The 15,293-nt window shown below is 38.5% G+C and overlaps 1 protein-coding gene across 1 annotated transcript; it reads right to left on the bottom strand.

Annotated features, from left to right (window-relative positions):
• Positions 1 to 13,189: 13,189 nt before the first annotated feature.
• Positions 13,190 to 15,293, bottom strand: LOC106659529 (zinc finger protein OZF). The gene is made up of 3 exons (XM_014382115.2): positions 15,045 to 15,293; positions 14,784 to 14,976; positions 13,190 to 14,713 (listed from the first exon to the last, which is right to left on the bottom strand). The coding sequence occupies exon 3, from the start codon at positions 14,437 to 14,439 to the stop codon at positions 13,210 to 13,212; it is 1,230 nt and encodes a 409-aa protein (XP_014237601.1). The 5' UTR covers positions 14,440 to 14,713; positions 14,784 to 14,976; positions 15,045 to 15,293; the 3' UTR covers positions 13,190 to 13,209.

Raw genomic sequence — 15,293 nt, 5'->3', positions numbered from 1 at the left:
ATGGATTAACTGTTGGTGTCTAATTAAATGAGATTTTTTCCCATATTTCTTCTCGCATTTTTCGCATGGATAATCTTTCCGGTCTTCATGGACTGTCCTTTGGTGAACACGCAAATACCGTTTTTTTCGAAATTTTTTATCGCAATTATCACACGCGAAATCTTTAAGACCTTCCAGTATGATTTTTTGGTGAGAAAGTAAATGCGATCTTTGTGTAAATTTTTTCTCGCATTTATCGCTTGTCAAGTCTTTGCGACCATCATGTACTGTCTTTATATGTATGAGCAGACTTTGTTTATTTCCAAATCTCTTGGCGCATTTTTCGCATAAGTAATCTTTGAAAACTTCGTGAAATATTTTGTTATGTTTGAGTAAATTTGATTTATTTTCAAATTTCCGCTTGCACTTATTGCATGTGAAATTTTCATCATCTTTGTGTACTAATTTTTGGTGCGTAAATAAATTTGATTTTTTCACTAATTTTTTTTCGCATTGGTCACATGCAAAATTACAGCTTTTGTGTTCTAATATTTGGTGTCTACTCAAATGACTTCGAAACTCAAATTTCTTCTCACATTTGTCACATGCATAATCTTTTCTTTCATTGTGAATTGTGTCGCGGTGTGCTTTCATGCTTGATTCCAGTGTAAATATCTCTTGAGAAATATCACTAACGTATTTTTTGTCGTCTGAATCAACAACGTCTTGTGTACTTGAATTATATTCCGAAACAACTGCTTCAGATTTCTCATCACTTTTATTCATTTTGGCGCATAAGATAAATAATTATTATTTCTATTAAGTACCATGAAAATTGAATGAGTAAAATTTGTTTTCTTGTATTATAACTTCGAGAGAGATAACGTTCAAACTAATTTCATTTTACTACAAACAATATCAGTGTGTCGAGGGAATATGTCAAATTTGATACTGATCATATTGTTTACAATTAAGTTACCGATTTATTTGTTTATACATTATCCTAACAATACTTGAAACATTTAAAAATTCTAACTTAAAGACATTCAACTAAGTACTTTAAAAAAACTCCTGATAGACAACAGCGAGTTCACACAAAAAAAAACATTGAGTAAATAGAACGTCGTACATAATCGCAATGAAAAAAATGTAATATTAATTCTAAAATTTGTCCCCCTCCCCCACGACGTGATTGGATTGCTCCATAACCTGCAACTGGTTGCATGAATTTTTCTTGATAGGGGCGTTAATTTTAGCTCGAATTAACCTTCGAAGTCAGCAAATCGACCTAACTCGAGAGAGCTAATGAGATACTTGGTTTTCCTTGGGTTAGTTTTGGGTTTGCAGAGTAGATTATTTAAAAACTGCACGAGCTGGAAGTTTTCAAATATCATTGAAGACATCAAAGGTCGTCAAAAACGTCAAGCTGTCTAAAGCTCAAGTAATTTTGTTATTGTTTGGCTTAGTAACACTACAAGCTGTGGGGTTGCAGAAGCAGCAGCTCGATTTGTCTCTTCGTCGAAAGAAAAAAATAAATTACTCGAAAAATTTAATGAAACAAAATCATCGTTGCATTCGACAATGATGATTCGTTCGTGCTATGTTTCGTTGAGCCAGTCGCTACTACCACCGACGTCGCAGAGCCATAAAGCAGTAATAAAACTAAGGGCAGAGACGAGAGAGAGGAGAGAACAGTTGTTCACCCAGTTGTTAAAATTAATATTTTTACTAAAAAAACTGCTGATCACATCGAGTTCCTTGTATAACCACATATTTTGAATAAATGAAAAAATCAAGACCAGTTCTCAACAACTTAGATACGTATAACTTTAGATTTTCGTTACTAGATGGCGAGTTTACCTTAATCCGTAAATCTGCAAGTGGTAAAGTAAAGGTAAAACTATATATAATGCATGTATTCTATCATGTATTCTATCTATGTATAATACCGATTTTAACGATTTTTGATTACCGATTGAACCGCGAAATCATCTGACGTAATCGCGATCAAGAACAGTCATCTCGATTGCTGCCAAAGTCAATCTGTCTTATTACCTTGATTTTTGCTCTCTTACTCAGAGATTAGACGACATTCGTGGGCGCTCGAATCGAGCTCTTCATTGCGAATTCGGAGCTTGTATCAATGCTCAACATTAATAATGGCCTAATGACAATAAGTTAAAACATATTGGCATTTTCGAAAATATATTATAGATTTTTCCAATAACGTGACTTATATTAAACGAAATTTAAATGAAAATTTGATTGATGACAAAAATGTGGACCAATATTCAACCACCTAAAATATCATAATGTTACTTAAAGTCATCACCGCTAGGTGGCGGGTACTCTAATCTGTAAACCTGCAAGTGATAAAGTGAAGATGATGGCATAAATCAAGCATGCTAAATGATTAAATATTATTATCGAATAGAGTCGGTCCCGAGATGTCGTTCACAACGGACGGGTCGAACAGCGATAAGCGAAACATACATAACCACTCGTTTACTGGAAATAGTACAAATGAAAGTGATTCAGAAACCAAAATTAAAAAACTTAAAACAAATATAACAGATAAAATTAGTTATAACGTGTTACCCCGAATAAATTCAGTGCACTTCAACATCAAAGTGTTACATTGTTAAACAACACACAAGAAAGCAAAAAAGTCTTCGAAAGACTTCCACCCATCCCTATTCCTAATGCTTAGCTCACATACCGAAACCACTACGAAGCTCGAAAAGATATTTTAATTAATGACTTCAAAACTCAACTTAAAAAAAATGGACTCAAAGTCAAGGGAAAATTGAAAAACTAGTCATTAAAGGGTTACCTAACCTATCAGAAGAAGAAATATTACAAGACCTTCAAACTAAAAACATAAAGTGATTCCAGTCTCGTCAAGATTATATAATCTTGAAGGTGCAATTTTATTCTGTGACTGAACAGATTTCAAATTATTAAAAAATATATCTACTTTTTCTTTGGTAAATCCACATATCCTCTGAAGACTTGTTGAGTCAGGCTTTCTGATACTTAGATTTTCATTTCGACTAATGAAATTACGAAGCCACTCGACACCTGCTAATCTTTTGTGGAGTTGAAGGGGTTAGGTAGTTGGCATTTCTCAGCAAGATTAAATGCTATGCTTTTACACTGCCTCCTTGTAACACCATGATATAAATCAGTAGCTTTTAAAACGTTGTCTTTCAGCATACTTTCTTGTTCTTTATTAAATACTGGGAGTCTTCCAAATGAAGGAGAGCTCGACCTATTCCCTCTGGGCGTTGAAGATTTCAAGCGCTGACGAATCGTGCTCTCCGGAATGCCTTACCGTATACCCACTGCTCTGATTGAGTCACTTCTTGGACCGACACTCTTCACACTTTAGATCAACGACATACGAAAAATGACGATTCAGCGTTCTTTGCTTCCTCATGGAGCATATCAAAATCACTAGAACAAATCAAAAAACACATGAATCTACTCATGCCATATTACCAAAAATGGAAAATCAAAATCAATGAGAAGAAAACAGAATTAATCATATTCAGCAAAAAGAGAAGAAAAGACAAAATCAAAGCAATCAACATGAATGGCACATAGATAGAACGGTACTCGGACAAAAAGTTCAAAACAAAAAGGTCAATACCGGTAGGGTCAAAACTATTAAAAGGTCAATGACAAAAAGGTCACAATTAAAAAAAGGTCAAATACCTAAAAGGTGAGCTCGAAAAAAGATAAAAAAAATAAAAACGTACAGTTCAGTACGAGCATATATATGCTACGTAACTTCGTCTGTTTATCTACATAGTTACTATTATTTATCGCCCTCAACCGATTTGCGTCGGTGAGGGAATACCCACTAAAACTTTATCTGCCCGAGCGATGGAAGTGCTCGGACGCGGCTTTATTTCGTGGTGCCGTCTTAGATGGTGGGAGACCACGTTCTCCAAAAGATGTGCGCGAGATGATGCCAAGGCTACCCTATGCCTTCTCTTCGACCTGCAGAGTTAATACCTGTATAACCACTGATGTGCGTGGTCATTTTATTCCACCGGAGCCAATTCATGTACGAACCACGGAGAGCTCTAAACGTGATGGAATCCAAACATTTGCTTAATCCGAGTTCGCACAGACTCGCGGCGGAAGCAGCGGACCAGATACCCCGCCAGGAGATCGTGATCGAAGAGAACGAGATGTTATCGTTCTCGACCCCATACTCACTGGCGACCTGATGACGAATGTCAGGGGTATCATTTTGGCCGAAAGACATTTCACGAAGGTCGCAAAGATTACACATGCGACAAGTGTGAGAAGAAATTTGGAAATAAGTACCATTTGCTCAGACACCAAAGGATAGTCCATGATGGTCGCAAAGATTACGCGTGTGATCATTGCGAGCTGGTATTTGGAGAAAAATCGAAATTGACTAGACACCAAAGATCAGTCCATGATGGTCGCAAAGATTACGTATGCGACAAGTGCGAGAAAAAATTTGGAGAACAGAGTGATTTGTTGAGACACCAAACATTAGTTCACGAAGGTCGCAAAGATTTCGCATGTGACAAGTGCGAAAAAAGATTTGGACAAAAATCGAATTTGCTGATCCACCAAAGAACAGTCCACGAGGGTCTCAATGACTATTATGCATGTAGCATTTGCGAAAAGAAATTCGAAAAAAATCGAAATTGTTCAGACACCAAAAGACAGTTCACGAAGGTCGCAAATATTTTGCATGCCGCAAGTGTGAGAGAAAATTTGAAAATAAATCTACGTTACTCAAGCACAAAAAGATATTCCACGAAGTCTTCAAAGATTCTTTATGTGAAATATGTGCGAAGAGATTTGGAAATAAACGTATTTATCTCAAGCACATAAAGACAGTGCACGGGGAAGGCAAGTAGAAACTTGAACAAAAAAGTCAGTTGCTCTTCCACCGAAAAGCAGTCCAGCCAAAGGTCGCAAAGATTTCGCATGAGATAAATGCGAGAAAGTATTCGGACGAAAAGGGAATTTGTTTAAGCACCAAATATAAGAATCACTGCGATTTTATCACTAAGATATGAGGTTTATTAAATTAGTGAGTACTAGTAGTACAATTTCTAGATTATATTGACTCTTAAAATATATTAAGAAAATTTTTATTGGAGCTAATTTTTTTAAAATGATTAGTTGACCTAACTGTATAATAACTAACGCTCGAGTCCTCGTCCGGGTCTCTGGCCGCGACGTGGCTACCCTGCATCGTCACCTCGGTGTCGCGCGGGCTGTTCTCCGCGATCCTGCCCTCGTACGATGCCGAGGAGAATATCGGCGCGTTGTCGTCCTCGTCGTCCACGATTATCATCACCTGAAGAAGATTTTTTTTTGTTTTTTAATATAGCCAACGTATGGGGTAAAAAGGCGGCAGCGGTAGCAGCGGCATCGACTCACTTGAAAAATGCCGATGCCGCGCGGGCTCTCGGCTATCGCCGTGATGCTGTAATTTTTACGCTTCTCCCGATCGAGGCCCGTGGGCGTGTACAGAGCTCCGGTCTCGGTGATGGCGATCTCCGACATGTCCTGCTGATTGGCGATGAGAAATCGCACGTTCTTGAGGACGCTGCTGCTCGCGTTGACCGGCACCACTTGGCCGATGAAGGCGCCCGCGGCGTTCTCGCGCACGTGAAACGTCAGCGGGGCCTTGGTCGTTCCTCTGGGAAAATTTAATCAACAAACGTGAGGGGGTTGATTTTGGCTCGTGACTCATGGAAACTACGGAAATAACTTTGACTATGGGAATTTCAGTAAATCAATCGTCTTTTTAATTCAGAAAACTTGAGTGTACATACTTACAGCTATAAGAATTTATATACATTTTATCGTTTAGTTTCATTTAGTATGTAAAATTAGAACAGAGTTAACTTTATATTCGTGTCTTTACGTTGCTATCACGTTACAAAGTTCCACGACGTGCAAAAACAATCACGTCGAGCTCGCTTAAAAATTATTTTTTCATTCGTCAAGGGCCGCGCGCGCCTCATCAAGTTCTGTGGTTCTTCAACGGGCATGTCTCCGTCGTGTGTCCTTGAGCGCCGCAATGAGAGCAATTGAATGCCCCTGATCCACCGTCAATAGATTGCGTCTCTAATCTACGACGCAATTGTTCTAATTGTCTCTGCTCTTCCCTGTTCTTTCTCATTTCTGCTTCGTATGAGAGGCCCAATAGTTCCAATCTCTCCAGGCTTGTGATTTGGTCTACGAAAGGCGTCAGCCAGTCGCGATAATCGGGCAGCAGATTGTTGTACACGACCGTCAGCAGGTTGTCCTCGGGGTGCCAACGGTACAGGCGGTGTGTCGTGATGAGGTATCTCACCTCTGCCACGTAGGCCGACACGGACTCGCCCGGTCTCTGCTTGCACCCTAGCACTGACCGCGGAAGCGGCATCGGATGCGGACCGCGCGGAATGTCAGAGGGCGGCTGGTTCACGACGAATTCGGCGGGCTGCTCGACTGCGGCGGCTCTGGCGGGCTGTTGCAGCTGTTGCTGTTGCTGCTGCTGCTGCTGCTGCTGCAGTTGCTGCTGCTGCTGTTGTTGCTGCTGCTGCTGCTGCTGCCGCTGAATAAATCGCTGACCAAATTCCGCGAAAAATTGGTCCAAAGACTCGAAGGACCCGTTCGAGTACCAATCTAGTGCCGAGCCTGAGAAGCATATCGTCAGCGCGCGTAACAAGATGCCGTCGGGCGTGACCAGATGAAGTTCGACGAGATGGAGGATAAATTCCCACACTCCCCGAAGGAACTCCCGGGCGTTGTACTCGCTCTCACCGTCGCCCGAGAAGCGCAAGTTCCGGTTTCGCAGTATCTGGACGATCATTAACTCCTTCGACACTTCATCCAATGTTTGTCGTGGTAGTTGTTGTTGTTGTTGTATTTGTGGTAGTTGTTGTAGTTGTTGTTGTTGTCGTTGTTGTCGTTGTTGTTGTTGTTGCAGTAGTAGTTGTTGTTGTTGTTGTTGTTGTTGTTGTTGTTGTTGTTGATGTTGTTGTTGTTGTATTTGTGGTAGTTGTTGTAGTTGTTGTTGTTGTCGTTGTTGTTGTTGTTGCAGTAGTAGTTGTTGTTGTTGTTGTTGTTGTTGTTGTTGTTGTTGTTGTTGTTGTTGTTGTTGTAGTTGTTGTAGTTGTTGTAGTAGTCGTTGTGGTAGTTGTTGTAGTAGTTCTTGTTGTCGTTGTTGTTGTTGTTGTTGATGTTGTTGTTGTTGTTGTTGTTGTGCTTGTTGTTGTTGTTGTTGGACGGGTGGATCATGAAGGTACCGATCGTGATACGGGAGCGCCTCGGCCGACGAGCCACGTTGCATGGGACCTGGATTGATCTGCGGCCGTTCCGCCATACCGAGCCGGTTCGCCGGACTCGGCTCGGCCGACGCGGGACGTGATCGTACGGGACCTGGATAGATCCCCTGCCACTGGGGCAGCCGTACCTCGCGCCACTGGGCCAGCCGTGAATTTGGACTCAATTCTCCGTCGGATTCCATCTTACGAGCTGGTGCGATTGAAAATTTCTTCGCTTTTTGTCGGTGAAAATTCCTTGCGTGTAATAACCAACGGAGCTACGCACGCTCGTTTGTCGTTCGATTTCGGCGGCTGTCGGCAGCTAACTGAACTCGACACGCGTTGTCGAGGTGACGCAATGTCCCCCCGAGTTTCCTTGTTTTGTTTACAAATCGAGCAATCGAGCCGATCTATTATTAATTTTCTCGCGCCTCGACGTGTCACGACGCTAAGATTTTCATCTGTGAAATTCGACGTTTTGTATACAAATAATCCGGATCGAACTGTGTCACAATGATTTTCTAGTACATAAAAATTCTCTCAACTATCAATTATTTTTCAATTATTCTCGCGCGTATTACTGCAAACGCATAAATCGTTGCAAATGCGCCCGCTAAAAATTTGTCGCAACGAGAGGATAACGCCTCTCTCGAGCACGATCGAAAATTAATTGTACACGATTATCGCAAGTGGAACGAGAGATTATAAAATATTGCATTGTCTATCGAATGCACGACATCGTACATACACAGTCGTGTGCAATATCTATCATTACTGTAAGCGAGTAATTGTCGTTTCTATATGTATACACAACTTACTTGGTGAAAAGGCCGCTGTCGTCGTTGGGATCGACCACGTGTATCGAGACGTTGGTCACGAGGCTGAGGTTCCTCTCGTTCGTCACGACGGCCTCGAAGTCGTAAGTCGACCGCTTGAACTGCTCGATCTCGTCGACCACCGTGATCGTGCCCGATCTTTCCTCCACCGCGAAAGGCACTTTTTGTGGCGGACGCACAAAAGAATAAATATATATCGAAGCGCGTGCGTAATATATAGAAGTATACGTAAAATCTAATAATTTTTTTTTGATCATCTACCTCCTTCGTGATAGCTGTGCAGAAGGTCGTAGACCACGTCTTTGCCCTTGACGGCCTCGTTGACTCGGATCTGGCCGACGCTCGTGCCGACGGGTACGTTGGCACCTACCCAGAACTCGTACGGTGCTCCAACGAAGTCCGGAGTCCTCGAACCCTGGCCTTAAATTACGTAATGGGCAAAAAGTATATAGTGAGAGGAGCGTTCAAGTATTTTTGATTAATTAGGCCAATTGGGAGTACTACATAAATCAAATGCACAGTGCACAAGAGCTATTTCGAATATGCGAAAATTAATTTTCGGCAGTCGCGCTTTCGTGACAAACTAATTGATGATTTATACGATGCACAGTGCGAAGGTTTCGGCTCGTTCAAGATAAACATTTGCATCGATCGGAATATCGCGCACTTACTGTCAGGCCGGAAAACATCGATCGTCACCACGGCCAGGGAGAAGCGACGCTCGCTCGGATTCGAGGGCTGATCCGCCGCCTCGATGAAGATGGCGTGGCGTCCCTCCTGTATCGGACTCTCCGCCACGGATATGACGCCCGTGTCGGCGTTGACGTCGAAGGGTATTTTGCCGGTGACGTTGCCGGGCCGCTGAAGCTTGTAGCGCACCAATCCGTTAGAGCCGAGATCTTTGTCCACGGCGTGTACCTGTGTATCGACGTGAAACGATTAGTGCGTTCGAGTAGTTTACGAAGGAATTGTAGGATCAAAAAAAAGATGTTAATATAATTTTATCAGATAAAACGGTTCGCGTGATACATTATCAACACATTGGACCCTAGTTGAAGTGATCAATATTAATAAAGACCCAATGAATAAAAATGGCCATTTAAAATACTTTAAAATGCACTACAATTAATTTGAATGTTTTTGGATATGTTTTTGTTTAAATTACGTTAAAGATATTAAGCAGATTTTATATGATTTAAACCCGATATTTTTTTTAATTTAGGCTAGTTTCCAACCGCTTCATAAAATGCGTAAATACTACTTGAGGTCTTCATCACTAGATGGCAAGTACCTTTATGTGTAAATCTGCAAGTGGTAAAGTAAAAATACTTGTATAAGTCATAGTATGGGTTTGAACTTTTGCTTTACATTCTCTTAATATTTTCTATTGATAAAAGTACCAAGAAAATGATAAAACAATTATGCGACCTTTTACTAATTTAAAAAAATGAAGAAAACATTTTTTGATTTCAATTAAATTTCAATGGTTTTTACGGTAAAAGCTCATTGTTACTACCGATCGCGTTTATCTTATAATCGCGAATAATCTGCAGTCTATGACATATTTGATAATTTCAAATTCACGATATTATTACGTGGGGTTTATCAAAAACTGAGTAGCCAATTGAATGATCGCCCCATTCACTGTTCAGAACAAGAAGTGGAAAAAAATCTGTGCTGATGTATTTTCACCACACTACAATGACAGTGTACAAAGGTGTAATGACAGTTGCACGCTCGAGGTTTAGGTAAGACACAATTGTTTCAACACAATTTTTATTGAAATTTAGAAAAAAAAATGTGTACAAGTATAATCAATTTCCCGATTTAACTACTTATAAATAAGTATGAATCCCGGCAAAGTATTTTTTTATCCTTTATAAAACACTTCACTCATTGACTTTTTCTCCCATCTCTTAATGGATAACCATTATCGAACTTTTTTATGATGACCATCATTTACTAAGAGAATTTAAGAAAGATTAGAAGTTTGAATGAATTACTGAAAGATTATATCGTCTCATAAAATATAATTCATTAAAATGTTTAAATATCAAAATAATCGTCAAAGATCACTTTGCGTGCCCAGAGCTCATTGGCCACCAAGTACTGTCGTGAAATTTTTTTCAATTTTTCAGAGGCTTCAATTAGTAAAACTACTTTCTATTTCATGTCTAATCTCTAAAAATGAATGTTAAATTGGACTTATTTATATTTTATTTTTATTCAATTTAAAGAAATAATTTAGGAAAAGATGATGCAAGTGTACGCTGTAAATATAGTTAAATTTAATAAAATAATAGACTTCTTGACATCGTAAATAACAACTCAGAATTTATATCACATTAAGTTTGACCCTGAAATAAAATTTCCATAATATTATATTCTAAAAATGGTGAATTTGATCATTTTACTTATTGCATCTTCAGCAACAAGATTATAAAACCAGTCAACACCGTGAATACTGACTTCTTAAATTCGCGTATGTAGATCGAGGGATAGTTGCACAAAAAAAACTGTGAATTAGAAAAAATCGTGGATAGTGAAACCGTGAATATCGAGGTTTCTCTGTATGTACTCGAGAGGATTCAACTAAATGGTATATGAAAAATGGTTAAAATTATTAAAAGTGCGAATTCTTTCGATGCATTAGATTGATTTTGTTCACATATAAGCCAATGAGCTCTGGGCACGCAAAAGTGATCTTTGACGATTATTTTGATATTTAAACATTTTAATGAATTATATTTTATGAGACGATATAATCTTTCAGTAATTCATTCAAACTTCTAATCTTTCTTAAATTCTCTTAGTAAATGATGGTCATCATAAAAAAGTTCGATAATGGTTATCCATTAAGAGATGGGAGAAAAAGTCAATGAGTGAAGTGTTTTATAAAGGATAAAAAAATACTTTGCCGGGATTCATACTTATTTATAAGTAGTTAAATCGGTAAATGAGATTTTAACAATGTCATATTTTGAGTTTTCGTAAAATTGTTCAAATTTAAAAAAATACTTTGCCGGGACTCATACTTATTTATGAGTAGTTAAATCGAAAAATGAGATTTTAACAATAACATATTTTGAGTTTTAATGAGTTTCACATGTTGTGATGTTGATATTTTGAATATGTACATATAGAGTGCGCATTGGATTTTTTTCAAAATTGAAAGCCATTCATTAAGGATAGGATCTCTTCTTACCACAAAGCGACGATTATTCAAATGAATGAAAAATATCGAAAAATAGCGAACGAGTTAATAATCGAAGCTCGAAATTTTCTGAAAAGTGAAAATTCTGAGTGCGAACTATTGTATTACCGCCGAAAAGCTTTCCGAATCACCGGACAGAATTTGGTTAAAATTTTTTTTCGCCAAGATCTCGTGGCTGACACAAAAGCAACGATTTCTCGTGCGTATGCAAAAATATCATAAAATTGCACATGAGTTACGAATCGATACAGAGCTCAAAATTTTCTGAAAAGTGAAAATTCTGAGTGTGAACTATTGTAGTACGGCCCAAAACCTTTCCGAATCACCGGACAGAATTTGGTTAAAATTTTTTTTCGCCAAGATCTCATGGCTGACATGAAAACGAAATTTGAAACATATTTGAAACATAACCTCTAAACGGCACTTCACTCAATTATCGATTTAGAAGAGGAATTTTCCGGGAAATCGGAAATTCTGATAGTGAACTATCGTAGTAGAGCTGTATACCTTTCGAAATCTCGCGTCAGAATTTCGATCGGTTAAGTATGTCCCGAGATCTCGTGGCTGACTCATGTTTGACAAAAAATCGAAAAAAAACGTGTTTTCATGCTAAAAAAAATTTAGATGGCTCTATCTTTTTATCCAATGCACCAAATCATCTGAACATTTGCACGAGTTCATTATTTTCAATTCCCTATCGAATGATACCTATCTGGTAGCACTTCGAATACCAGAAGTACCCTAACTAGAACTACCTTTTTTTATTTCTCTCGTGCAGACGTATAGAATAGGTGCGCCGCACCTAGCCGACATTTCTTAGCTAATAAGCCTAATTTCTATGGATTTCAATGGAATAAATTTATTTTAATAATTATATTTTTTTATAAATATATAATTTTTTTATTAATAATTTTTTTTTTATACTTTGCCGGCTAGGTGCTACCGCATCTCTTGATTTTCATCATGATATTGGAACATAAATTGTCCCAACATGACCTGTGTTTCACCTAACATCAATTTGTTTACACCTTCCATTCTCTGTCGTGGTTAGTGCTTTATTTTTTAATCAGATTCTCCACACATTTTTTGGCTTATCCAACGACCAACGTGGAAACCATTTAATAATTATTTAATTCAAGGAGGTACCTCCGTCGAAAAATTATAAGACGGAATTGAACCAAATTACGAAAACATGCTCATTTTTATAATAGGAATGCACTGTGAAAATTTTGTGCAAGTTCGCTACTTAGTTTAAGAGATACGAGTAGAACATTTTTACACTATCTTATGCAAGATTACATTATTTTGTGAAAGTTTTGTGGTAAGTACAATGCAATTAATTGAAAACTATTTATGAATGCCCACCCTAGTGACATTCCATGCACATAACCTGCACACAACAGCAGATCAATATAATACGCGAACAACGCTAGCCCTAGTTACTTTCATCATACGAGCAACTATGAAAACTTGACTAGAGCAGTACTCCGAGGCAACTCCTTAAATCAATAAGTGTTTTCTACGTTCTTAAAATGATTAGAAGCTCTCCTGATTAATAAATTCTCTTCCTGAGAATTTTATTCTACTTATTTATAATCTTATTTTAATGCATCGATTTTAATTTTCCGAGCTTCGAGAGGCACATAATAAATAATCCGCCCCTGTCAATAATAAACTTTTTTTAATAAACATTTTTTAGCAATAAATTTTAGTGAAAATGATGTTTTATTGCAGGTTATAGGAATTAAACAATTTCATTGAGATTTTTATTTACTTTTACTTTTATTTAATATTACATTGATATTATTAATAATAATAATTTATTATCTACATTTACGTGGTCGATATGGCAAGAGACAATGCATTCTTAGGGTTTTTTATGACACGTCTTTACGTGTTTTAACAGGTAACTTTTGCACGCAAACGATTTGTCACATTTGTCACAATCGACGCGTGGGCCACCGGCGTGCATCACCTCTACGTGTTTCTTGAGGAATTGCTTTCGCGCGAATGATTTGTGGCAAGTCTCGCATTCGAAGGGTTTTAGCTGATTGTGTTCCGAATTCATGTGCTTAACGAGTTCCTTCTTGTTCGCGAACGATCTTATGCAGGTGTCGCACTGGAAGGGTTTGCTGCGATCGTGCACACTGTCGACGTGAACTTGGTAGTGAATTTTTTGCGCGAACGATTTGGAACAGATCTCGCATTGGAAGGGCTTTCTGCGCGCGTGCACGCCGCTCATGTGTTTGACGAGATTACCCTTCTCCGAGAACGATTTCTCGCAAATCTCGCACTGGAAGGCTTTGCTTTCGCTGTGTACGCTTTGTACGTGTCTACTGAGATTACTCTTGTCGCCGAACAATTTATGACAATGGTCGCATTCGAAAGATATTTCGGGATTGTGACGGAAATTGATGTGCTTATTGAGGCTACTCTTGAACGAAAATATCCTCTGGCAAAGGTCGCACTCGAAGTATTTCGTCAGATCGTGGACCGAGCTCGAGTGCTTGAAGAGGCCGTTTTTGTCACCAAACGATTCGTGGCAAATTTCGCAATCGAAAGAATTCGTACCCTCGTGCACCTCGATCGTGTGCTTATTGAGTTCACCCTTGGTCGCGAAGGATTCGCTACAAACGTTACACTCGTAGAACTTGGTGCAATCGTGTACTTGCACTATGTGGCATCTGAGGATTTCTCGATGACTGTACGTCTTGTGGCAAATTTTGCACTCGAGAGCTTTGCCTTCGCTCTTGCTGTGTTTCGATTTTATGTGAGACCGAAGGTTCTCCTTGCGGGCGAATTTCTTGTGACACACGTGGCATTCGCAGTGCTCGCTCCGACCGTGCACGACTCTGACGTGATGTTGAAGGGTGCACTTCAGTCCGAACGATTTTCCGCAGATCCCGCACTCGAAGGGTTTTTTGCCCTCGTGCACCGAGAGTTTGTGTCTTTTGAGATCCTTCTCGAAGAAGAATGCCGTTGTACATTGGTCACATTTGAATGGTTTGCATCGAAAGTGTACCGCATTCATGTGACGTTCGAGATAGCTTTTGTACGCGAAGAAGTTGTGACAAAATTTACATTCGTGCTTCCTCATCTTTTTAAGTATAATATTAATATGTGCTTTCAAAGATTCACTTCTTTACAAATTTTACTCCTAATGAAATAATTTAATTTGATTAATTATTGAAAATATTCGAGAATATTTTTTAGGATAAGAGTGATTATAATAGAAACTCTTTTTATCAAAATTATCAGCTTATTTTCATTGAAATAATTTGTCCGAATTTGATACTTTATTTTCACATAAAGTAGGCAGACAAGTCAATGATCAGATTTGTAGATGGTTGTCGATATGGAATGTTTTTTGTCTGAAATAGAAATTGTATATTAGTTTAAAATTACAGATAAATAGAAAATAATTTAAATCATTGAACTCACAGCAAAAAATTTTTCAGCTTAAATTACTTTTCACTTTTTCAGATTCATCGTGTTATTTAGGTTTGACATCCTTGCACTTAAAATCGATAAATATTTTTGTATCTAAGTTGTCCTGTAGTCATGAAATGAAAATTGGGCAGTAGTTTCAGTATCAGTTTTACCCGGCCAAGTATCGTTTAGCTCTTGTTTTACCCTGAAGAATAATCAAGTTTGATGCACTCGTATAAAAAATTATGAAAGCATGAATTAAAAAATGTGTACCTGCGACTGTATCCTCTCTGCTTTCCATTGAATCCATCACTGAATTATACCGAGAAAAAAAGTATTCACGCCACGCATTTTTTTGTAAACAGATAACGTGTAGATGCGTATAATTACTGCAAATTTTTAAGATATCTTTGCGAAAATAACCAAGTTTCGACACCTCGTGTACAGCTGAGACCGCGTATATCTACTCCTTTTTTATGGAAACACTGTTTAACTCGACTAACACTCGTGTACACCGAGCAC

The sequence above is a fragment of the Trichogramma pretiosum genome, unplaced genomic scaffold (assembly GCF_000599845.2).
Source record: "Trichogramma pretiosum strain Unisexual culture from Peru unplaced genomic scaffold, Tpre_2.0 scaffold39, whole genome shotgun sequence".
NCBI classification, from domain to species: domain Eukaryota; kingdom Metazoa; phylum Arthropoda; class Insecta; order Hymenoptera; family Trichogrammatidae; genus Trichogramma; species Trichogramma pretiosum.
Note: the sequence above shows the minus strand (reverse complement) of the source record. Positions and strands in the feature narration are given on the sequence as shown.

Coding starts and splice junctions, on each gene's coding strand:
- LOC106659529 (XM_014382115.2), bottom strand. CDS start 14,439: ATGAGGAAGCACGAATGTAAATTTTGTCACAACTTCTTCGCGTACAAA.